The sequence below is a fragment of the Amphibalanus amphitrite genome, unplaced genomic scaffold (assembly GCF_019059575.1).
Source record: "Amphibalanus amphitrite isolate SeventyFive unplaced genomic scaffold, NRLGWU_Aamphi_draft 000824F_arrow, whole genome shotgun sequence".
Taxonomy (NCBI): domain Eukaryota; kingdom Metazoa; phylum Arthropoda; class Thecostraca; order Balanomorpha; family Balanidae; genus Amphibalanus; species Amphibalanus amphitrite.
The window spans coordinates 241,674-267,849 of NW_024882318.1; the positions used below are offsets into that span (position 1 = coordinate 241,674).

At 47.9% G+C, this 26,176-nt stretch overlaps 1 protein-coding gene across 1 annotated transcript in view; it reads right to left on the reverse strand.

Annotated features, from left to right (window-relative positions):
* LOC122366688 (TATA-binding protein-associated factor 172-like) overlaps nt 1-26,176 on the reverse strand; it is a gene marked incomplete at its 5' end in the record, with an annotated part of 326,392 nt that overhangs the window by 240,378 nt on the left and 59,838 nt on the right. Inside the window, one exon of the mRNA XM_043339202.1 lies at nt 9,126-9,284. Within this exon, the coding sequence (XP_043195137.1) occupies nt 9,126-9,284 (159 nt within the window). The remainder of the gene's footprint in view (nt 1-9,125; nt 9,285-26,176) is intronic.

Below are 26,176 nucleotides of genomic sequence, written 5' to 3' on the forward strand. Positions count from 1 at the left end.
GGTAAAAACAGGGAGTTGATTTTTCCCCCATTGACTTATAATGGGGAGGTCGCGAAATTGACCTGACCTTAGGTCACGGATATCGAAATTCCGAGATATACAAATTGCACATACTGGTACCCTAACTAAACCCTGAAGAGAAGAAATTGATCGGTCAAAAACTCTAGCTCTGGCGTGATTGCAAACTTTTCTGAGGTAGGGTCACCAAACCGCCTCTGGTGACCTGACCTGAGGTCAGATCAACTCAAAATTTGCAGACATGTTGCGTAGAAGCCTTTTAGGAAAAGTCAGAAAATTTGAGCTTCCTAGCTCAACGCGTTTGGGAGAAATAACCAAAAAACCTCAGGGGGGCTCCTGAGGCCCCCCCCCGCCAGGAATAGGGTTAACCTACCAAAGATGCAATCCAAAGCAATCGGAACATGTCATTAGAAAGGGTAAGCACGCGCACGTGTGCAGACCAATACCCTCGCTGACTTGTAAAGTCTACTAATATGCATGGTGTTATTCAGCATGCATAATATAAGCTCTATCGGCCCAGCCGATCTGCGGATATGGAAAAAGGGTGCGCACGTGCGCACGTGCTAGCCTATACCCTCGCTGACCAGTACAATGTGCAGGTCAACATAGTGTCATTCGGCATACTTAATATGAGCGTTATCGGTCCAGCGGCTCCCCAGATATGGAGAAGGGGTACGCACGTGCGCACGTGCAAATCAATGTCTTTGCCAACCCGTGCAATCTGCTTATGAACATGGTGTTATTCAGCATACAAAATATGAGTGCTATCGGCCCAGCCGATCCAGAGATATGAAAAAGGGGTACGCACGTGCGCACGTGCAAATCAATGTCTTTGCCAGCCCGTGCAATCTGCTTAAAAACATAAAGCTTTTCACCATACTTAATATGAGCGTTATCGGTCCAGCGGCTCCCCAGATATGGAGAAGGGGTACGCACGTGCGCACGTGCGCACGTGCAAATCAATGTCTTTGCCAACCCATGCAATCTGCTTATAAACATGGTGTTATTCAGCATACAAAATATGAGTGCTATCGGCCCAGCCGATCCAGAGATATGAAAAAGGGGTACGCACGTGCGCACGTGCAAATTAATGTCTTTGCCAGCCCGTGCAATCTGCTTAAAAACATAAAGCTTTTCACCATACTTAATATGAGCGCTATCGGCCCAGCAGATCCCGAGATATTAAAAAGGAATGTGCACGTGCGCACGCGCTGAATGAATTCAAAACCGTCCAAAGGTCACCGGATGTGTAGTGTGCACCCAGCCAAAACAACAAACAAATTTTGAGCTGTATCGCTTCAGCCGTTCCCGAGTTATGAAGTGACGAGCTCTTCTGGAGCCTCTCGCGTCGCACGTGGCACGCGCTGTAACAGGCACTCATGAGTTTTAGGGATAGCACAGTTCCATGAAGAAAAGATACATCCCCTCTCCAAAGAAGACCGCTCATCAAACAGTCAAACCGTTTTGGAGATACATGTCAACAAAAGTCATTACGGCGGTCGGTCGGGCCGAAAAGTTCAATTTTCCCAACTTCTGTTACGTTCCGTAACGAGTACGGTGGACGCTGCCAGTTTACGGCGGCTGGTTGCCACATTTCAACTTCGTCTAGAAAAGTCGCAATGCTTGGGGAATCTTGAGAAATCTCTAGCTCATTACGGCCGTAACGGTTACGGCGTCATTACGGATCCGGTGTGAACCACGCATAACAGTAGCGGCGGAACACCTTCAATTAAGGGGGGGGGGGGCACTGCCGACTTTTGGTCCCATTCTCTCCACGCAACGCCCATAGGGCTTATGTTAAAATGCCAAAATCAAAGGGGGACGGTGCCCCGGTGCCCTCCCCGTTCCGCCGCCTATGGAGAGGAAATATAAGTGAGCAAGGGATTTGAGAGATAGGTAAAGAGACAGGGGAGAAATGAGATTTGATTGCTCCGCTCCTAATAACACTTCCCAAAATAAAAAATAATTGGCCGTAATTATCGAATAAGAATCGGAAATTGTCAATATACATCGAGCCAGTGGTATATACTATACATAGCTCCCGGTGGTATACCTGCATAGTGCATATAGCCGAGACCTCCGGCCGATTTTCCCATGATCAGCCGAATTGCAAAATCGTGTATTTTTCGTCCGTGGCAGGCAGCCGGCGCAATCTCCGGGAAAGAAACGCTCCAGTAACAAAAGCACAAGCAGATCGCCCAAATACCGGTAGCCGCGAGAATTTCTCTAGTTTCTGAAGAATTTTCGGGACCCATGCTCTCTTTTCATACTGGATCGCGTGCACGGACGTATAACTAAACTGGACCCGCAACCACCTCCATTCAGGTGAAGCCGACAAGGCGCCATCTTACGTTGCCAAAAACCCGTGCTCTGAAAGGTCATCGAGCCAATACAATTGGAATTGCGTCTAAACGGATGATCGGATCGAGATGCTGGTGGTACCGTTCGACGGGTAATGCTTCGAGGCAGGTGATGATGCATGTCCATAGGCGTCGCCAGAGATTTTCGGTTGGGGGGGGGGGCAAAATCAACTTTTGTGTTAAAACTTGCCTTTCCCCAGTCTTTACTCACTCGTTTTACATATCATTCGACGCGCAATGGTGCGAGGAATCCGATGGTGACAAAGGTTTTCTTCTAGCTATGACATGTAATTTTTTTACAGAAAAATTCGAAATTTTTTAATTTCATGACAAAAACGACTGGTAGAATTATAGTATATAGTGGCTGCGATTGCCGACGCACTGCAGAGGGCCCCTGTGTAGACGCTCGACGCTCATGATCATTACCCAGAAAAAGGTGAAAAACGCTCCATTTAATCGGATCACCCTGCTAAAACCACCATTCACGCATGCATGCAGAGGTTTTACGTGAAATGCATAGGACTTATCCCAGCCACCGATCGTAGCTAAGTTGGGCATTCGGCGGAGAGTGAATGTCGGAAGTGTGAATCGGAAGTAATTCATCTTTGCTCAAGTGAGAGGAAGTGTTTTGTTCACTCGAGTGTGAACAAAAGTTTCTCGTTTTTCGTGTGAAGGGAAGCGCTGCAAACGCGAACAAAAACTGTTAAACGGAACCAAAAGTTACGCACGGCATAGCGGCAAGGGATCCCTTAGAGATAGGTTTGGGACTTCCAGGCCATTTCAGGCCACTCAGGGTCAGTGCTGACTCTTAGAAGCATGCTTAGGCAGCTTAGGATCCCGGAGATCGGCGTGGGTCACCTCAAATATTTACGTGTACGTGGTGCTTTAGGGCTTTCCGAGCCCAAGGTGGGGCCCTCAGAAGCCAGTGTGGGCGGCGGGCGCTAAGAGACTAGGCCCAGGGTGAGCCTGGAGCCCTCGGATAACAGTGTGAACCCTCGGGGTCTGTGTCGAATCCCTAAGGACCTTACGCAGGGACATAATAAACATGTGTTGCGGACCTCAGAGGGACACGTGAGCTGCGACCCCTCAGATGCCGGCTTGGGGTTAGCAAAGTCTGTCGCCTCAAAAGTTTGGCTGAACTATCAGAGGCCAGTTAAGGTTCTCAGAAATGTTCGAAGGCTCAAAGATCCCTGTATTATTATTATTATTATTATTATTATTATTATTATTATTATTATTATTATTATTATTATTATTATTATTTCATTTATTTTCACCAACCACAGAAACGTGGGCGTTACGGTGAAAATAGGCACGAGGTAGGTACATACATACAGTTCACCAAGTACAGGGCCCTCAGAGAACATGGACACCAGTGGGACTTTCAGAGGCCCGTTTGGGCCCTCTGAAAGCTTCTTTAGGGCTCAGTGGAGCTCCTTAGGAGCCTTTGTTTAACCCTATTCCTGGCGGGGGGGGGGGCCTCAGGAGCCCCCCTGAGGTTTTTTGGTTATATCTCCCAAACGCTTTGAGCTAGGAAGCTAAAATTTTCTGACTTTTTCTTAAAGGCTTTTGCGCAACATTTCTGAAAATTTTGAGTTGATCTGACCTCAGGTCAGGTCACCAGAGGCGGTTTGGTGACCCTACCTCAGAAAAGTTTGCAATCACGCCAGAGCTAGAGTTTTGACCGATCAATTTCTTCTCTTCAGGCTTTAGTTAGGGTACCAGTATGTGCAATTTGTATATCTCAGAATTTTCATATCTGTGACCTGAGGTCAGGCCAGACTCGTGACCTTTACATTGCAAGCCTATGGGAAAATGTTGAAACGCCTCCTGCTTCGTGTAAACGAGTCAAAATCACCCAGTTCTTTCAGTATTATGGAAGATTATCTCATCGGTGATGATCCTGGTGCCGCTAATTGACAGGGGCACCGGTAAAGGTCATCTGAGGTCATGTGACGTCATAAATCGTTTTTCTGTCAATAAATCACGACATGATGGTGCTAAAGACTTGTAAGTGGTACCAAACTGCTCGCCTGGTCAAGGCGCGTCGTTTGGTATGCAGCATGACCATACCCCACAACCTCATTGATGAATGACCTGACCTTGACCTCAGGTCAAATTTTAAATTGACCTGTGAAGGTCATCACATACTTATTTCGCATCGCTTCGGCGAGAGCAACAAAAAATGTATTGGTTTTATGTCTCTATGTTTCTTAGTTTAAAAGTTATATAGGTAACTAATTCCAAAACATTTTATCGTTGATGACCTCTGGTGACCTCAATATTGACCTGACCTGAAAATGTTTTATGTAAAAGTTGTAGATCTTTAAACGACCTATCAAACGCCGTTCGCCGTTTGTCGCTGCGATGTGTAGTTTTTGAGATCTGAAGGGGGGCCGAATCGCCCCCCCCCCGCCAGTTTCTTGTCCCGGCGGAGCCCGCCAGGAATAGGGTTAAAGCAAGCTCATGAGCCCTGCGACACTTGCACGGTAATTGAGCCTGTCGCAGACATTTGGCGAGAGTTGAGAAAGGCCCCGAAGATTTCGTTTCACGCTTTGAACGAAAATTGTGTCAGCACTCCAAAACTTATGAAAATCAGCTGTAAAATGTAATAAAGAACGAACTAGGAACATGGAATGAATCACAGCATTGACATTTCCGAGTCTGGACTCGGAGTCTTGAAGATTTTGGCGACTGCGAGTCAGACTCTGGTTTAAACTGCACGCTCCAACCGAGTCTGACCTCACGGACATTCTCAGAAAGGTACCCCCATTTTTTCCCGACTCCAAAATCTCATCGGATCTGTATCGATCTCAGGGGGTGCCCGGTCCGAGGTTGGGGGGGGGGGCAAGCTGCCCCGCTTGCCCCCCCCCCCGTGGCGACGCTAATAGCATGTCACAGGTCATTCGGTGTCACGTGGCGCGTGCCACGTGCCGACAAAGTCAGGAAGGGCAAAAACCTTTAAGCGACGCTCCAAATTAAACGGTGGACGGCACAGGTGCTAAATTCACAGGTCACATATCCCGGTGTTCGACCATTAACATATGGTATGCTCGGCAGCAGGGGGTGCGGAATGCACGCGCTAGGGGCGAAAAACATGCTTTGAGGAGGCATCCTCCGATTCCGGAAAACCTTGACCTAGGCACGCCAAATTTGGCACACTGACACGACTGGACGAGCGCTTTAAGGCGCTGTACAAATAGATGTGCTGGGGTACACGGTGCACGTGCTGTGCACGTGCAAACCTTTTGACGTTGCACTCTGTGTCACATATACGGCAAGAGCGGGTAGCGCTAGCAAGCTCAAAGTGCCAAATTTACACAGGCCATCCAGAATGCATTCCCGCATAGGTATTGAGCATATCCATCTCCTGGTGGACCCCGAAGGTGCGCTCTGCACGTGCGGCGGGGATGCTTGGACACCCCATGTGGATTTATGTAAATATCTCGAAAACGGCGTTGTGTAGGCACACCTATTCATACATCTTTTTCACACATGCTGCGTAACTTTCAGACTTAGGTCACTCAAGGTTAGGTCATCAGATTACGTCCAAGTGACCTTACCTTAGGAAAAGTTATAGTGCCCGTCATAGCTACACAGACTGAACAATCGGTCTAAAACGTTGGCAGCGATTACTAAGAGCAATATATATATATATATATATATATATATATATATATATATATATATATATATATATATATATATATATATATATATATATATATATATATATATATATATACGTAAAGTACCTCTTATACCTCGGAATTTCACTGTCACTGACCTAGGGTTCTGTTGATTTTGCGACCTTTCTATTATAGGTAAGTCAATGGGAGACAATTAAACTGCGCTTCTGTTGCACGAAACTCGTATAAACATACTAAACAATGCACTCAAATAACGGGACACGGGTAGCACGAAAACGTGACAAATTTAATCGGGAAATTGTACCTGTGACTTGTACTTATGTCCTGGGGTTATTTCAGGTCATGATAGCTCTCCACAGACCACAACATTTTGACAGTAACCTTTGGTAGAGACATGCAAGAGCGCTGAAAACACTTTTGATATGTTTAGTTAAACTTCGTAAATTGATGTTGTTGCGAGTTCTACGGGTCAGTTCTCAGGAAAGTCATGTTTGTTTTGATCACAGCTGATGTTTTCATGCATTTAGGCCAGGTCGGGTCAGGTCAGGTCAGGTCAACCAGTAGGTGTCCTGCCGCTTATCCATAGTAGGTGTCAACCACCACTGATGGCGTCGTAACATGTTACGAAGGCACTAAAACTATAACTTCTTGAATGTTAAACTGAATACTAGATTCGAAATCAGCTCCAAAAATTGTCCTAGGAACATGTAATTTGTAAAACTCGAAAGGGTGAACCAAGGTCATTAAAGGTCAGTGACCTTGACCTCATTTTCACGTGACCTTGACACCCACCATATTGCATGTGACCAACATTATATCACATGTTTGAACGCTTGAAACCACGAAAAGACAGCATACCTACGCGCGGCTAGTGCGCGCCGACATACGCCGAATCGCGATTCCGGCCAGGCATGGTCTCGTAATAATAACTTAATATCAGATGCTGATTTACCGCTACTCAGTCAAGTTAGAACCATTTCTTGGCCGCGGTCACCGGCCAGGCCACCACATAATCGTATTACACCGCGCTTGCTCAATGCTCAGTTCGTATTGTAAAAGCACTGCGGCACAGCATAGATGCAGGCGCTCTGCTACTGCCATCTATGGGTGAAAGATGAAGACAATGGTTATTGCGGTACAGTATCCCTACAGGCGCAAACAACGTGGAAACAAAGATGCCTATGCTGCGCGCTACCGGGCGATGGTAGCGTAAATTTGCGTTGCTGGGTAGCTAAAAGTTTTGGAGTCCGAATTAACGTAACCTGATGACCTAACCTTGAGTGACCTAAGTTTGAAAGTTACGCAGCATGTGTGAAAAAGATGTATGAAAAGGTGTGCCAAAAACGGCGGCGCTACACAACGCCGTTTTCGAGATATTTACATAAATCCACATGGGGTGTCCAAGCATCCCCACCGCCCGGCGCGGACATTTTTTTTTTTGCACGTGCAGAGCGCACCTTCGGGGTCCACCAGGAGATGGATATGCTCAATAACTGCGGGAATGCATTCTGGATAACCTGTGTAAATTTGGCACATTGAGCTTACTAGCGCTACCCGCTCTGCCGTATATGTGACACAGAGTGCAACGTCAAAAGGTTTGCACGTGCACAGCACGTGCACCGTGCACCCCAGCACATTTATTTGTACAGCGCCTTAAAGCGCTCATCCAGCCGTGCCAGTTTGCCAAATTTGGTGTGCCTAGGTCAAGGTTTTCCGGAATCGGAGGATGCCTCCTCAAAACATGTTTTTCGCCCCGGGCGCGTGCATTCCGCACCCCCTGCTGCCGAGCATACCATATGTTAATGGTCAAACACCGGGACATGTGACCTGTGAATTTGGCACCTGTGCCGCCCACCCTTTAATTTGGAGCGTGGCTTAAAGGTTTTTGCCCTTCCTGACTTTGTCGGCACGTGGCACGCGCCACGTGACACCGAATGACCTGTGACATGCATCATCACCTGCCTGAAAGCATTACCCGTCGAACGGTACCACCAGCATCTCGATCCGATCATCCGTTTAGACGCAATTCCAATTGTATTGGCTCGATGACCTTTCAGAGCACGGGTTTTTGGCAACGTAAAATGGCGCCTTGTCGGCTTCACTATCTTCCATAGGAGGTCCATTGGGATCGTCAGTCCAGTTTATTTATACGTCCGTGATATAGGGTAATTTAAATGATTGGTATGCTCAAACAAAAGTTTAATATCACAACTTTTGATATTTTTAGCTAAAGACGTCATTTTATCAGCAAAGCCAACAACTCGCGTAAGAAATATTGTGTTCAGTGTTTCTAACGTCATGTGCATGAACAATAAGCAAGGTTTACGATGCCAAATAATGCAATTCCAATGGCTCCGTTGATCAGCATTTTCTGTTAGCGTCCACTCACACAACAATTCGAACATAAAAGCGCCAATTTTGTATTATGTAAATGGACTTGCCCGGAAATATCCAGAAATACATCCAATCTAACTTCATCTAGATAATATTTTATGAAGCCTTACCTGTCATTTCTCTTTTGAATTACCTGAAAGAACTACTGAACGCCAGTCTTCAATAGCTGTAAGGTGTTCTCCTAATGACCAGGTAAGATTGATTTGAAAGGGACATGACAATGCAACATGGGTGCATTTTCTGAAGTTGTCAAGCTGATGATGTTGAAGGAACAATTGATATACTCAGTTATCTGTACCAGGTGTGCAGGTTCCCTTATTTAATGATGGCAAATTGAAATGATAAAAGCATTCCAGGTTTGCATAGGCTTCACCACTTCCATTGTTGCTGGGCATCCATTCCTTTGGCATTATTTTCACAGGTCAGACTGTTTATCAGAATGTAAGTTCAAGCATTCAAAATTTTATATTTCAGTATTTAATATTGAGCTTGAAATCTCACACCCGTGGCCACAGCCGTGGCAGTGCTCTTGGAAATATTTGCAGCCGCCCCGCCCCATAGCCGTGGGGATGCAGCCAGCCGCGGCTGCAGCCGGCCGGTGCCGACCTCTACTGCGCCCCGCCACTGGCAAGTGGTGCGCCCGGTAGCGGCTGGAGGTGAGATGGTCGGGTGTCCTCTACTGCTGGTGAGGCCGTCACAGTACCTGCTGCTCGGTGAGCCCGTGCCGGCGGCCGGCGCCTGTGCCCTGGCTTTTCAGCGTCTCGCGGAGGGCAGTAACGGCGCCGTGGCGGACCTCCCATTGTGGCGAGGTCAGGTCGTCGCAAAGCAGTTGGCACCAGCTTTCCAGCGGCCACTCGGGCCCCTGAGGCACACAGTCACCGTCAGCCGACGTACAGGTCTCGCGGGTTTTAAGCGTAGGTTTTGCCTTTCCGGCTATATCTTTTTCGTCTTCAGCTTTGTAGGCTTGAAGATGTGACCGATTCATTCGTATTTCGTATACCCTTTCATGATCATGGAAAAAGGTTTGATCGCATGCCGGCTGGTTTCGGAGAAATCAAAAGAAAACCTCAAAGTTCGCCGTTTGGGGCAATCTAACCGCGGCTTCCCTGCAGTCGCCTATGACTACAGTGGCGCCACCTAACGAGAAGGATGCTGAAACACAGAGGCATGAATGAATCCAGCGCGTGATGAGCGGTGGATAAAGGCGGGACTCGGCAGAGGCTATCACTGCGGCCCGCGCAGTGCGTCCTTGGACAGCGGGCGAGCCTTCGGGCGGTGAGGTCAGAGGTAACGACAGCCAGGCTCTGTTTGACATGAAGGGAGGGGAGGCGCTCGCCTCAGCCAACTCAGCCGGTTTGGTGGTAGTGTGTGTGTGTGGGGGGGGGGGGGGTCGGCAGGCGAGAGGGGCTAGAACGAACGGGATAAAATAGAATTGTATTGACAATTAAAACACTCTCCATATTAAAATGGCTATTCTGAGTGTCGCGTCTGAGTTAAAAGGGGAAAACGAGTTAAAATGCACCCAAATCACAGCACTCAGTAAACATATCGAACCATTCACTCATCCCTAAATACGTAAAAACCATTCGGAAACAGAGCGTTTAAAACTTCCCATAGAGAGGCTCCTAAAATCATGGGGCAGGCGATTATATAACTGGGCGATGCTGTAGAGCAGACGGCGCCTCCCTGCTTCGGTCCTCACGCGTGGGAGAGCCAGATCAGTGTCCCGCCTTGTCGAGCGTGAGCGCAGGGAAGAGTTGGTCAGGATTTGAGAGGATATAGTCTCCGGCTCCCCAGTGCAGCGTATTTTGTGAAGGAAATTGAGTGAGTGGATTTCGAACAGCTGACGGGCGGTGGGCCAACCCAGTTCCTCTCGCACGTCCGATATGTGGTCAAATTTTCTTCGGCCAGACACAACGCGCAGCGCAAAATTGATGACTTTTTGGAGACGTTGTATGTTTTTGTCCGAGCCGTTTCCGTAGACCGAGAGACAATAACGGACGTGCGAGAGGACCAAGGCGCTGACCACAGTAGGCAGGAGTTCACTAGGGATGTGGTGACGCACGTGGGACAGCCCGATGAGAATACCGTTGCATTTTTGGACGAGGGCCGATACGTGAGCGTCCCAGGTGAGGTGCTTGTCGAAAACCACGCCAAGGTTCCTCACCGTAGGGCCCTCACGGATCGTGTCCTCACGGAACCGAATCGAGATGGGATCCAAGCCACGGCAGTTTTGACGAGAGCCAAACATGATGAGTTCAGTTTTGTTAGCGTTAACTTTCAAACCGTTGGTATGAAACCAGGCGTCAAATGAGTCCAAAATTTGTTCCAAAGTTGCAATGAGATGAGGGAGGGAGTCTTTTTTGCCAGATAGTAAGATTTGAGTATCGTCAGCGTACTGCACCACGTGCGCCCCAGGGGCGTAGAGGGGGAGGTCATTGGCAAATATTTGGAACAGGAGCGGACCGAGCGAGGATCCTTGGAACACGCCGATAGGATTGGGTAGAGGATCGGAGAGGACTCGATTTCCTCGCCCGTCAGCTGTGCAAACAGATTGGGTATGGCCACGGAGGTAAGAAGAAAACCAGGTCGGATCGATAGAATAGGTTTGAAGTTTGGACAGAAGCTTTGTGTGGTCGATCACGTCAAAGCATTTGGAGAGATCGAGGAGACAGAGGAGAGTGAGTTCCTGTCGGTCGGTGGCAGAGAGGATGTGATCGGATACGGTGGCGAGCGCGGTTTCTGTGGAGAGACAAGAGCGGAAACCGTGCTGGGATGAGGAAAACAGATGGTTGCCAGACATGTAGGTGTACAGCTGCTGCTGAGCAACTTTTTCTACAAGTTTGGCAAAGGCAGGATCTCTGATCGGCTGATCACTCGCCGCTGCAACGGAATGCTGACTGGCCTTTTACACCTGCGACATTATCTACCCGAATCTGAACTGTCGACCCTCGTCTCCGCCCTGGTTCTCTCTCACGTTAGATACTGTTTATCTGTTTACGGAAACGGTACCCTTAAGAACCTGGACAGAATTCAAAAGGTTCTAAATTTCTCAGCCAGAGTGATCTCGGGGCGAAAAAAGTTTGACCACATATCTGACGTGCAGAGAGAGCTGGGGTGGTTATCGGCACCTGATCTAGTCCGATATCACACACTGATGTTGGCCCACAAAGTCCAGAGGCATGGCGAGCCCGATGAGCTGGCGGGTATGTTTCGGCGTTGTCATGATGTGCGTGACCGACTGACGCGGCAGGACGAGGCGCTCCGCGCACCCCGCTGTAGGAAGGCGTGCGGTCAAAGGCGCTTCGCATACCGCGCCGCGGTGGCTTACAACGCGCTCCCTCCTGCCCTGACCGAACGGGCGGTCGGACCGTTCTGCGGAGGATTGAAGCGCCACCTGTTACGGGGTGGCGGTGCAGATGTGATGGACTAAGCGCAGATGATCGTGTGCATGTTTTGAATGCGTGTTATACCTCCCCATTCGTTCGTTTTATGTGTTTTATGTAAGCGTTTGACACTGAGCAATTTAGCCTCGGTTATCGCGGATGCTCTACGGATGTTTAATACAATACAATACAATACAATACAGGAACAATGGAGATAGGTCGATAGTTGGATGGATCAGTAGGATCACCGGCTTTGTGGATGGGGTAGACGATGGAGTGCTTCCAGGATGCGGGAAATTCACAAGTTGTGAGACAGGTGTTGACGAAGTAAAGGAAGATGTGACTGATGGAATCGAAACAGAGGCGAAGGATCCGGATGCTGACACCGTCGGAGCCGGAGGAGGAGGAGTTTTTCATGGAAAAAAGGATGTATCGGAGGGACTGAAGGGAAATACGCCCGGTTATATATGACAAGATATAACCGGTTTTTCCGCGACACAACGAGCGTCTTCTTTGGGGCGGCCCCGGAGCCGGGCCGGCCTCTGCGAGCAGCGTTCGGCGGCAGGCGGGCGGCCGCCTGTGCGCCCCCGGGCGGCAAGGCCGCTAAGGCGGCGGCCTCATCTGATTGGTGGAGCGACTTGTGTCACGTGACGGTGACGGCGCGGGGTTTGAGTGCATTTGCGCGGTCACTCTGTTCTAAGCCGCCCGGTCTGACGCAAGTCAGCAGTGTTCTCGCTCTGAAATGTTTTTGCGTTTTACTGCGGTCGTGTTCAGTGGAAGCTGGAAGACATCAAGGGGAGTATAAGTTCGGTTTTATATCAATGTTATATTGATTGACGAGCATGTTTTTTTCCTTTCGGGGTTTTTATGTTTATTTTTTACTGGTTTGTTGTTTCTGTCTTATTTTTTTCATTTTCGGCATGAGGTCTGGTTTTTTGTGTTTATGTTATGCTATCACGGTAAGAGGAGGGCCGATGAGCAATGGGTCGGCAAATGCCCGGTATTATAGGTTCTTTGAAGGTTAGATGAAACAACGAAACTTGGACTGCTGGTAGAAATAGGCTTGGTGTGTGTTTCAGATTTTGGGAGATTGGGTGTAGGTATTTGCTAGGTGTAACATAGCTGTAACTGTTTTTTGTTTCTTCCCTGGAACGGAGCGCCGGACTTTGCCATTCTACACTCCGTGTGAGTGGAATCAGCTCATGCTTTCTCGGTGTAGCAGCTCAGAGTGCACGGCCTGGCCGGCGTAGGGTTTGGTGGCCACGTGGTGTTGGCCGGTGGTTGTGCAGAGAGTTGGTATAATTGCCGTTTTGTGGTGCCTGGTGTTGGTTGAACTGTGGTTCCCATACAGGTGAACGGTCACTGGCGTAAGGTGTGCCAGGTGGGCGTACCCCGTGGAGAATGAGCTGCTGGTGATGTTGGCTCTGTCCGAGCGTGTCCGAGCGGGGTTTTCATTAGTGGGACGGCCTTGAGTGGGTTAGGGATTGTTGATAACAAGGGTACCAACTACCGGGTGAGACTTGAGAGGGTAAATGGAGTTCATGCTAAGGATAACCAATGCAATGGCATTGGTCTAAGTTGGTATTGTTATCTGGTGTTGATAGGTTGGAATGAAAGGTTTAGTGGGTGATACATGGAGGTACAGAGGTGATACAGTGGAACCCAGTTTGGGTGTGATAAGTCTCGGCGGACTAGGATATTATGGATTATGTAGATGGGGAATTATGTAAGATGGTTTTGGGATGCATTAGCGATAGCATAGTAAGTTACAGGCTATTTACCCAGAGGAAGTTTTCACACCCATGTTTAAAGGCTGCAGTAGGTAGGCATGCCATTTTCTAGGATGCAATTTTAGGGTAGCCCATGATTGTGTGGCTCTCACTCTGCATTGAGGTACGAGTGAACTGAGTTTCGTTTTTTTATGGTAGCGGCGTTTGTAAATAGTTTTTTTTTTTTGCCAGAGTGAGGTACCTTTCTTGTCGTTGGTCAATAGAGCCTTGCCTAGACATGCATAAGCGACAATCATCATAGTAATATTGGTATGCAATATGCATATCCTGCCGATATGTCATCACACGCATTGTGAGATAAATGGCCCCGGTATATATAACCCCCTTTTGATACGAGATTTCGGCTAAAAATGGTTGTGACACAATCTGTTTTTTTTTTCTTCCATGGCTTGGTGGTTGGCATCCGACTCTGAACGGCGACGGATCGGCACACTCGGCGGGGCCGGCCCGCTTTGCCAGAGTCTTCTCTGGCCGCTGAAGGATTCCTTCACAGCTCCTGTGTCAGCTGAGGGAGTTCCGACCCCTCCCAGCTCAACTAGCTCCAGTGGTGCTGCCTAGCAGGTCTTACGGGACATCGTCAGGTATAGGCCAAGGTGGCCGGGGTTTTGAAAGGTACGTTATTCCATGTACGGGGCCCGGTACATATCTGTTAATGAAGGTTCTAGGGGACCCGATAGGGTGGATTGTGAACGCTTGGGCATGGGCGAGATCGGCATTTTTGAGGGGATGTTTGGTTCCACCAATAGGGACATGAGGGCAATGCTGGTGGAAAGTGAGATACTATGATAGTAATAAAATTATGATAAAATCGTTAGGCGAAGCCCGAAGATAAAAAATGAATCTATAGCAAGTCTAACGTTAGACGTGTTTTCAACCTTGGTTTGCTGCTGCTGCTGAGGGTTGTTAAATCGTCTGTAACTATCTTCAAAGCGGTCTATTTCTTAGCAAATTATTTCTACTTGTCGCTATAAAATATGAGATGACCTTTCTCCTGCAAAACAGCGAATGAACTTTGAACAATACAGGTCAGGTACTATCATTAATAGTTAAAATGAAGGAAGTCAGTATGCGTTGTTAAGACTGGGAGTTCCCCTCAGTGTCCCAAAATTGTATTTTGGCTTGGGTGGTCAAAGGAAAATTCCTAGGGGGCCGGGAACAATTTTCAAGGTGGGGGGGGGGGGGGGGGTGAGCATATAAAATGCCTGACATGATGCATATGAAACGGTGGCGTAGCTAGGGGTCTAAGGGGACACGTACCCCACCTTCCCATCGGGTTCAAAGGGAGCCTCGCTCGGGTCCGAGGGGCCCTGCGGCGCTATTTGACCACTGGGGGTTAACAATGGCCATATAGAAGGGCCCCATGGGGCTCGTTAGAGCTCCTCATGGACCCTAATTGCCACACTAAGATCTCTTTAAGGGCCCTACGCCGGATTCTGAGGGCCTCCTGGGCCTTTATAAGGGCTCCTCAGTGGTCTCCAAAGGCCCGTTACTGGCCTCTGAAAGTTCTTACCGGCCTATGAGGGCCCAGTTTTAGGGGCATTTCCTGCCTGTGATGGTCCCACAATTATTTTTCTGATGGCCCTATAACGGCAACTGTGGGGGCCCTAGTCGGCGCCTATGAGGGCCCACAGCGGTGTCTGAGGGTTTCACATCCCCAACTCCTGAGTGCCTACACTAGTGCCTATTAATGCCCTATATCGGCGACTCTGAGAGCGAGGACCCTAATCCCTACCCTACCCAATACCTGCGCATCTATGGGCCACCCACTGGTGACTTCTGAGGGCCCCACACCGGTCCGGTGACTCTCAGGGCCCCACCGGCGTATGATAGTACCATGCCGGTCTCTAAGGACCCCACAGAACTTCTTCTGCTGGCCTAAGGGCCTCTTGCCGGTCACTGAGAACCCCCTGCCGGCTTGTAGAGGGTTTGCGTCAGCAGCTCAGGCCCCACACCCGTCTGTAACTGCTCCACACCAGCGTCTATGAGGGCCCACAGCAACGCCTGTAAGGACCCTCACCGGCGCCTCTGAGAGAATCATACTGGCACCTCTGAGCGCCCACACCGGCACCTGCATGACATTCCCACACCAGTGCCTCTAAAGGCCCCTTACCGGCGGCTCTGAGGGCCCTACGCCGGTGATTCTGAGGGTGCTAACGATAACCGAAGACACCACAAGCCCTTAGTGTCGCTGAGCTTTTAATCCCATACCGGCCTTCCAAGTGCACTCATTGCCCCACACCCCTCCCTTACACCCGGAGCGGGTAACCTGTGTTATACATGTAGCAACGATTTTACCACCGTTGTACGTTAGGTATTTCTAAAGGTTGACTCAAAATGGTCCAGTATAAAAGCTGGCCTGCCAAACTTATGGCCAAGGCCAGGCCCAAACAAAGGCGGGATGACAACGGCAGATGTCAAATCGATACTGTAACAGCAGAAACCATTCAGATGGCAAGGAAAATGCCGTGTGTTGATGTTTAGATGTATAAAGGAAATTACAAGAGGAAGTCCGGAAAAGGGAGGAAAGATCCTTTCTCGCTGCCTCAATGTTGAGGGGGCGCCGTCCCCTCGGCTCTCAGGTGGGGGGGGGGGCAAGCGCCCCCGCTGCCCACCTGTTTCCCGGGTCTATGAAAATTACTCACCAAATAAGGGATAAGGGAGGAAAATTGATGGTCAGATAAGGCCTAAAAGACTGGAAAAAGAATGTACAGCAAAATTTAATACAAGGCTGGTATGTGGGAAGTAAAATGGCTATCGATCCATGCAAATGCTTTTTGTTGGTAAAGTTGTGAGTGAAAAATGGGCTATTAAAAATGGAGGCGAGTGAAAAATGATTTTCATTTGGATGTCGTTTCACACCTAAATCAACAAAGTTTGGGGCACTGGTACGGGGTACCCCTCGCCGGCATCAGTTGACGTCACTCAGGACCTGCCTATGGTTGGTTGGTGGGTGAGTTACTGTACCATGGGTGACATTGAGCCAGCTCGGCGTTTGGAGGCAGTAAGCACCTCCTAAACGTGTCGAGCTAGGAAGCAGCGGCAACCTTTATACCCATATTGGCCTGTTTACAGCGTAGGGGCTGTCTGTATGCTGGTCATTTGGTCCCTGATCAATCCGGATCTTCGCGGAAAGGCAAGCTTGTTGCCCGTGGCGGGTGATGCGGATACTATCAGATTTCAAAAGCGGGTATTTTTGGTATTCAGGTCGGGTAATTGCCCTAGACATTCGGAGAATCTTGGGATGCCCAATTCTGCAAGTCTTGGGTGAAGCTCGCTAGTCTACCCGGGGGGTGTCCCCTTCTACAACGACCCCGGGGCAGCTCACTAGTCTGCCCGGGGGGTGTCCCCTTCTACAACGACCCCGGGGCAGCTCACTAGTCTGCCCGGGGGTGTCCCCTTCTACAACGACCCCGGGGCAGCTCGCTAGTCTGCCCGGGGGTGTCTCCTTCTACAACGACCCCGGGGCAGCTCGCTAGTCTGCCCGGGGGGTGTCCCCTTCTACAACGACCCCGGGGCAGCTCGCTAGTCTGCCCGGGGGTATCCCCTTCTACAACGACCCCGAGGCAGCTCGCTAGTCTGCCTGGGGGTGTCCTCTCCTGCAACGGCCTCGGGGCAGCTCGCTAGTCTGCCCGGGGGTGTCCCTTTCTACAACGACCCCGGGGCAGCTCGCTAGTCTGCCCCAGGGTGTCCCCTTCTACAACGACCCCGGGGCAGCTCGCTAGTCTGTCCGGGGGGTGTCCCCTTTTACAACGGCCTCGGGGCAGCCCGCTAGTCTGCCCGGGGGTGTCCCTTCTACACGGCCTCTGGGCAGCTCGGTAGTCTGCCCGCGGGCGTCCCCTCCTACAACAGCCTGATTCCTGGAGCGGGCTGAGAGCCCTCCCCTTTTCTGCTGGGCGGCTGTCAACGACCTTCGTTGATGCTGTTCTAACCCCTTCCAAAGTTATGGGAAAATTAATGGTCGCGCTGAAAGGCATGTGCATAGGGTTCAAGGTAAAGGAGAATACAGCTTCTGTTGTCAGATGCCTCAGAACTCATGGATGGTTGTTTTTTCGGCGGGTATATCGAGGGCCTTGGTGGAGGCTATCATCGCAGTAGTGGCTAATGCTACTGGTTGTTAGTCCGGTGAGGGCTTCGGTATAAATGCCGTAATATTGCTCTTCATTGGTGACCGCTGTATCGCTCACATTCATGTTGGCAGGTTTAAGGGATCGTGGCGTTTCTGGTAAGCTTCGGGCCAGGTTGAGGAACTAATTACCTTCCTTCAACCAAGCACGTATTTGGGTGGGTTCCGCCACTGGTCTCGACACTGGCGGCGACTGTAGGTCTTTTGTGTTAATTTGTATCCCCCATTCGGTCTGCTGGTTTCGGGAAGGGGGTGTTTTATTATGGCGCATTGGTGTCTGGGTGGATGTATTGAATGGGTGGGGACACCATTGCGCCGCGCGGGGGAGGGGTGGCGGCCCGTTGGCAGGGCAGTCTCGGTTGAGACTTGTATACTTGCTAGTGTGTTTGTGTCGTGTTCATTTGGGCTGAATATACCAATAGCCCCTTTTTGTACAGCTACAGTGTTTTCCTGGAGGGACTTGGTTGTGAGGTTTGCGCTGAGATTGGTTACGCATAGCATAGCTAATTGTCTCTGTTTGCTGGCAGCTCGAAGGGGAAGCGGAAAATACGCCCGGTTATATATGACAAGATATAACCGGTTTTTCCGCGACACAACGAGCGTCTTCTTTGGGGCGGCCCCGGAGCCGGGCCGGCCTCTGCGAGCAGCGTTCGGCGGCAGGCGGGCGGCCGCCTGTGCGCCCCCGGGCGGCAAGGCCGCTAAGGCGGCGGCCTCATCTGATTGGTGGAGCGACTTGTGTCACGTGACGGTGACGGCGCGGGGTTTGAGTGCATTTGCGCGGTCACTCTGTTCTAAGCCGCCCGGTCTGACGCAAGTCAGCAGTGTTCTCGCTCTGAAATGTTTTTGCGTTTCCCACCCACCCACCACCATTTTTGGTTTTTTTTTTTACACGCACCACACTCTTAAATAAAGATGGGTTTTTTCCACAAAATGTGGTTTTTCCCCAGCTAGGTCCCCCGGTTTTTTTCTAGTTAGGACTTTTTCCGGGGGAGGACACACACGACAGGGTTTCTAGTTTGGGTGGGGACACCATTGCGCCGCGCGGGGGAGGGGTGGCGGCCCGTTGGCAGGGCAGTCTCGGTTGAGACTTGTATACTTGCTAGTGTGTTTGTGTCGTGTTCATTTGGGCTGAATATACCAATAGCCCCTTTTTGTACAGCTACAGTGTTTTCCTGGAGGGACTTGGTTGTGAGGTTTGCGCTGAGATTGGTTACGCATAGCATAGCTAATTGTCTCTGTTTGCTGGCAGCTCGAAGGGGAAGCGGAAAATAGGTTTTAAGGAAAAGGCACAGGCACCTACCCTAGGTAGCCTGCAGGGAAGGGGGATAGGCTCCCCCCTGTCCCGGACCTCAGCCGCGACGCAAGGGCCGACCCCCACAAAAAAGCTGTTAAGTTCGTTGGGGGTGGCCTCAGGCACGATACGCTGAGTGGACCTCTTGCCCTCGATCACCTGCCGAAGGTTACGGAAAGTGGAGGCCGGACCCTGCCTCCTCACCCGGCTGGCAATGTCGTTTTTAACGTCACGACGTATAGCAGATTTTACTTGTTTGTCCAGGGTGAGGAAGGCAGGAGTCCGTCCCTCTCGGGCAAGAATGGAAATGTCGTGCCATGGTCAACTTACAATATTGTTTACCTTATAAGCATTTATTAACATTACGAAAGAACCCACCATATTAACACACGCACCGACGACGGGGGGCGGATATCCGCCCCCCTGAGGTTTTTCGCGAATAGCGGGAAAACCGCGGCGCGAAATTTGGTACGACTATTCTCTCATCAATTTTACACATGGTGTGCAAGTTTGAATCTCCTAACTTTTAAGGTCAGGTTACCAGGTCACTTTGAATGACCAAACCTCAAGTCACTTTTTTGCAACTTTGTCACCGTGCCAGAGCTACAGTAGATGTCGGAGGCCTTTGAAAGTCGCAGAATGTTAATGAGGTCATTAGTAGCTACAATTTGTATATCTCGGAATTTTGATATCGGTGACCTAAGGTCAGGTCAATTTCTCGACCTCCCCATTATAAGTCAATGGGGGAAAAATCAACTCCCTGTTTTTACCACTAAAATGGGTCGGAATGGCACCATATACCATACATGACTTCATATACGATCAACCTTCACTACCTTGAGGTCTGTTTTGCTGTTGGGCAGCTGTAAGGTGATGTGACGTAATCAAAGGTCACCAAAGGTTTTTGGCCAATAACTCCGTACAGGAACACGATATAGCCGCGCGGATGGTCTCATTGTGTTCAGCTCGTCAAGACGCATCGAATGATATACATGATGACCTCGAGGTCACGTGACCTGAGGTCAACCTTTGACCTTGACCTTTCGAGGTCAACATATATATCATTCGATGCGGATTGACGAGAGGATCTCGATGGTGCCCTTAGTTTGTTCCTATCTTGACTAGTTCGAAAGTTATTCGAGAAAAACTCTCCCCATATCTAGCGCCGCCATTTTGACTTTTTTGACCCCTGTGACGTCATCTTTGACCTGACCTGAAAATGACCTGTGTAAAAATTGTAGACCTTGTCCGTGCATATCCGATGCCGTTTACCGCTTGTCGCTATCTTGCTTCGTTCTCGAGATCTCAGGGGGCGGTCATCCGCCCCCCCCCCTCCGTCGGTACGAAGTTGGCGCAGACCCCAGTCGGTGCGCGGGTTAAAGGGAGATTACGACCTTTTCCCACTTAATTGGAGTTGGGACCATTCTTTAGTAGAAAATGTATAAATATTATGTAAATTCATTGCATTTTGCCGAAATCACAAAAAATTACGATTTTTTTATGTTGAAGTAGCTCAAGCGCTCCGCGCTTGTTAGTGATGGGTGAGCAAGTACTTGCAGGTTTAAGTAAAATCGGTGAGTAAAAACTAAATGATATTTGAAAATTGTATTTTAATTGATTGCTGCCTTTATGGTCGATTCGTGAATAAAAGGTTTTCTTATACATTTGTTTTTTCGACGTGTACGAATGCTTTTAATTATTAGGTACCGGACAATACATAATTTAGTTGCAGCATTTCTCATTTTAAATAAGGAACGAATGACAGCACAGTCTTGCTCTTTATTTTTGGAAGAATTTGGTATAAGTTATTTCATTAGTCAGTATGTCAAAAGATTCTTTTCATATATTGATACAAATACATTACCTTTCTTAGAATACCAGTGAGTCGAAATACATATGTAGGGGAAGGTGGGGTAAGACGGACCAGCTAAGGTTTGAGGCCGCATATCTTGCTACACTGCTCTCGTAATTCATATTATTTATAGTCTTCGAAATGCTCAATCCTTCCTCTGTTGATAGTGTAAAGATTAAATTTCAAATTAAAGACATCTAGGTAGTGGATGCTCTTAACCCGCGCAGGGCTGGGGTCTCCAGCCGAACGCGCGGGGTTGGGGGGGGGGGGAATTTTACCCCCCCCTGTTATCTCCCGAACTAATGGTCCGATTTGGAAAATTCGAACGCCAATCGAAAGATCTCATCACGAACAACTAAAAACATGTACTTAACCCGCGACCTGGTGGGGGGGGGGCTATTTTTGCCCCCCCCCCCTCCAGGCTTTTCGATATATCTCCAGAACCGCTGCGCCGATCGTCACCAAACTTTCAGTACCCTCCCGGACATCAATTTTACACATTGTGACCAAAAATTTTTCCAAAGGCTATGATAGGTTGGCCGGAAATGACGTCAGAGTGACGTCATGTTCTGCCGTTTTCGACCCGAAAAAGGGTTTCGCGGGAAGAGCTGTCAGGCCTATAGCTTTGCAAATACAGAAAAATGATAAAGACATAAAAGCTGTAGAATCGACAGGGCTACAAAACTGCCATCTCGGAATTATGAAATTTTTGGATTTTGACCCCCAAAAATCAAAAAATATTTTTTTTAGATATAATCATCGAAAAATCCAAAAAGTTTTATAAATTTCGCAAAAAACCGGAATATATGTGATAGTCCTTACCGCCTTCCATCCACATAGAAAATTTGAGATTGATACCTCTTTTTTGGCAAAGTTATAGCGAAAAAACTGTTCAAAATTGATGACGTCAAATTTTCAAACTCAATTTTTAGCAATTCTAGACCCCGTAGCGCAAAACAAAGACCACCATTAGACTCCCCGTGACGAGCTGCATCGAATCAATACCCATTTTATGCAAAACTATCAACTTTAAAATTTGACCTTTTTTGGCCTGACCTTGACCTGACCTTGACCTGAACTTAACCAGAAGGTGACCTAAGCCGTACCTGATAGTCTTGTAACCAGCACCATTGAGTTGGAAATGAAAAATTGGCCATAAAACATGCATCACACAACCTTTGTAAAGTTGGGCTCATGTGACCTGACCCGTGACCCTTGGTGACCTGACCTGTGACCTGACCTGGTATTGTCAGTGACCTCTAATAGCGACATATCTACTAGGCAACTGACGCCCTATCGCTGATTCTCGACAAAATGCGTTTTCCTCGGTGTTATAGCGCATTCCCTAGAAGACCCGTGAACGGTGAAACATTTCATCTTTGACCTGACCTGTGACGTCATCGGTGACCCCGAGGTCAATGAAATTTGGTTTCTTTCAACAAATTTGACAGGCCTTTCGAACGCCGTTTGAATTTTGCGGATCCGTCCAGTAGTTTCGGAGATACGAGGGGGCAAAAAATAGCCCCCCACCAGGTCGCGTTATAAACAGACCCCACCAGGGCGCGGGTTAATTTAAAGTTTGAGGTCAAGGTCAAGGTCAGGTCAAGGGTACAAATTGCAAGTTTCTACAATCTACAGTATCGGCCTTGCACCGTAGTTGCCGAAGAATTGAGTCATGGACTCAGACTGATTGCCCAAAACGTGTTCTTAGGCTACCAATACAATATTCGTTGCATACAATATCATTCAGAGGTCAAGATCAAGGTCAGGTCAGGTCAGGTTAGGTCACCGAAAACAAAATATAGAAAAGGGCATGTGCGACACATGTTTTATGGGTCATTTTACTCATAGAATTCAATAGGCACACTCAATAAGTGATATGGACCACCTCTGGATGAATTTCAGGTCGAGGTCAGGTCAAGGTCAGGTCAAGTGAGGTCAAATTTTGAAGTTGGTTGTTAAGGCCTAAAAAGGTGTCTATCTGATGCAGTTTTTCACGGCGAATCGAATAATGCTATTGTTGTTTCCGTACGAGGTCTAGAACTTCCAAAAAATTCATTTTTTAAAGTTTTTTGTGTCGTGACGTCATAAAATTTTGAATAACTCCCACATTTTTGAACTGATTCTTCTAAAAATTGGTATGTAGGTGCACATAGACCACTTCTCTAACATATATTCCGGTTTTTTTCGATACACTCAAAATTTTGGATTTTATAACTATTTTCCCAAAAAAGTAAGTATTTTGAAAAAAAATTGGGCCAATATCCAAAATTTTCAAAAAACCGAGATAGCCATTTGATAGACAAAGTAGAAAGACGTATAACCTTGTTTGTTACGTCTTGATTCCTTTGAAAATGAAGATGTTAGCGGCGTTTGAAATTTTGCCGTTTTTGAGGCGAAAATGGCGAATATGACGTCACCAAAACGTCAATTTCTCAAAAATTTTCCGACGGATTTCGCTCAAATTTTCAGGGAACATGTCAAATTGATGTAAGAAAAGGTACTGAAAGTTTGGCGGCGCTGCGCGCCGCCGTTTTTGAGATATTGCCAAAATTCGCGAGGGGGGGGGGGGTAAAATTTACCCCCCCAGCCCCGCGCGGGCTAAAGAGGGACATGTCAAAAACCCAGACAAGAAAAAACGTGAGGTGTGGGGTAAGACGGACCACCCAGCAGTGCCTGCTATCCGTTCATGTGTATTACACTTCTGCTCTGTACTCTTGTAAGAAAAAGTAACCAGAATGGTAAAATAACAAAATGAGCCTTTATTCTTTACTCATGTGTGATGGAAGTGCAGCTAAAAGCTGGAAACATGTGTGTTGATTGTCGTTTGGCGTGAATGTATGCTAACTGAGCACTTGCATGCATGGCTCACATGCAACAAAGACTCCTTCCTGAAAAATTAGCTTACTTAAACTTGTGTCAATGTTTTGGAAAAAAAACTTTCCATATGCAGGGTACAATGGACCACCACAGGGTAAGATGGATCACAGTGGTCCGTCTTGCCCCAAATCTAAATTCTGTCATTATCATGACGTATATGTCAAATAGCCCAACATTGCAAAACCTTGCCTTTCCTAAAGTGTGACTATAACTATGTTTATAACTTTGTTCTTCACAGTAAAGTGCAATATAGAAACTAATCCTGCAAGAAAGGCGCCGTAATTGAATCACCCATAGACCGCTTATATTAGATCGGTTTGACGAAAAACAACATTTTTCTCAATAACTCAAAAGCTATGCGTCCTAGCAGCATGAGCTCAAGGTGGCCATTGTTACGAAGGAAAACAAATATAGTGAGTGCATAAAGCAGTAGATACCAGCAGCGGTTCAGCCGGGAGGGCTGGTGGTCCGTCTTGCCCCGCTGGGCCGTCTTACCCCACCTTCCGCTACCAGATGACATAAATTTCGTAGCTGCGTTCCATCTTATTTGAATGGCCACAGTACCTATACACGTTGGTTGTAGGGTACTATAGTTCGTTTTTCTTAAGTTTGCCCCTCACTGTAAACGTCTTTTTGAACATAGCACGAGAATTGCTAGCTGAATTACTGAGAAAACTGGTTGGCGCACAGTGATTTGACCAGATTTAACAGACGATCAATTTCATCAAATTTACTTACTATTTCACAGACTCTTAGCTGGCATTTGCTAATACCTACAGCCCCACAGGGATAGACGACTTCTCAGGAATTATGTCTGAGCTAATAAATAATTTGCACGGCGCTTAACATAACGTTAAATCGTCGGTGTTCAATACTTATTTTTGAAAATATTATTCATATCTACAATACAATGTGCGCTAACCAGTTTTCTCAGTAATTCAGCTAGCCATTCTCGTGCTATGTTCAAAAAGACGTTTACAGTGAGGGGCAAACTTAAGAAATATATAAGCACCTACAACCAACGCCCTACACACGACACTGACAACCAAGCTAACAACATAAACACACGGTAACATAAACAAAAACCCAAGCGTCGCTGTTTGAAACAAAAGCGCCATACACTGCGACTTTTTATAGAGAAGGACAACGCATTTCGGTGGGTGTTGCAAGTACTGAAAGTACTGCTTCTTTTTTGCAAAAATAAAAATCATTTTTCACATACGAAAATGTGCTAGGAAATTTTCATATTTTATAGAAACCACAGTAACAATAGCATGGATATCGAATAAATTTTATTTAAGAAAAAAGGAAGCTCATTATCTCCCTTTATATTGAAAAATATACCTACAAGAAATGTTATTTTCGATGTTACCGTTTACTTTTAATGGAAACGCTACTTCTTATTAGGGGTGATAAAATGAGCCCCTCTCCTCGGTTTTTCCTGAATAACTCGCGTAAATAGTGGGGGTTAACAGCGAAGCTTTCAGTGCCGTAAGTTACTTTTTCTCACCATAAGTAAATAAATACCCATGCGGTCAGGAGTCCGGATAAGTTCAGGCCATCTGCAATTAAAAATTTACACCTACCCTGAAAATTTCATGACCCTGACCAAAAGGACCTTTGGTCTGTGACCAGTTTTAAGAGCCCATTACAGGCCAGAATGGGCATTCGGCGTGTCAGGTCTCATTAACCGTTCGTTTCTAGACTTGTGATTAGAAACGTCCCACTCCCAAGTCCCAACATGTGAAATTGTGTTTGGCCCCTTGTGTCCTATTTGGCCAGGACCAGCGCAGGAACTTGGCCGGTGCCTTCAGGGCTGCTTAACTACAAATTTGCCGATCTGTAGAGCGCAAATTTGTAGTTAGCTGCCGGTTTCCGGTCACATGGCCCAAAGGCGAGGTCACTAACGATGGAAATGGAAACATGTTGAACAGGCTAGTGAGAAGGATTCACGTTCATTTTAAATCCGTGCATTGTCGCTTAATACCTATAACGGCCGTTTTCTAAAAAGGCTATTTTTTCTGTCTGCTCTCTCTCTCTCTCTCTCTCTCTCTCTCTCTCTCTCTCTCTCTCTCTCTCTCTCTCTCTCTCTCTCTCTCTCTCTCTCTCTCTCTCTCTCTCTCTCTCTCTCTCTCTCTCTCTCTCTCTCTCTCTCTCTCTCTCTCTCTCTCTCTCTCTCTCTCTCTCTCTCTCTCTCTCTCTCTCTCTCTCTCTCTCTCTCTCTCTCTCTCTCTCTCTCTCTCTCTCTCTCTCTCTCTCTCTCTCTCTCTCTCTCTCTCTCTCTCTCTCTCTCTCTCTCTCTCTCTCTCTCTCTCCTCTCTCTCTCTCTCTCTCTCTCTCTCTCTCTCTCTCTCCTCTCTCTCTCTCTCTCTCTCTCTCTCCTCTCTCTCTCTCTCTCTCTCTCTCTCTCTCTCTCTCTCTCTCCTCTCTCT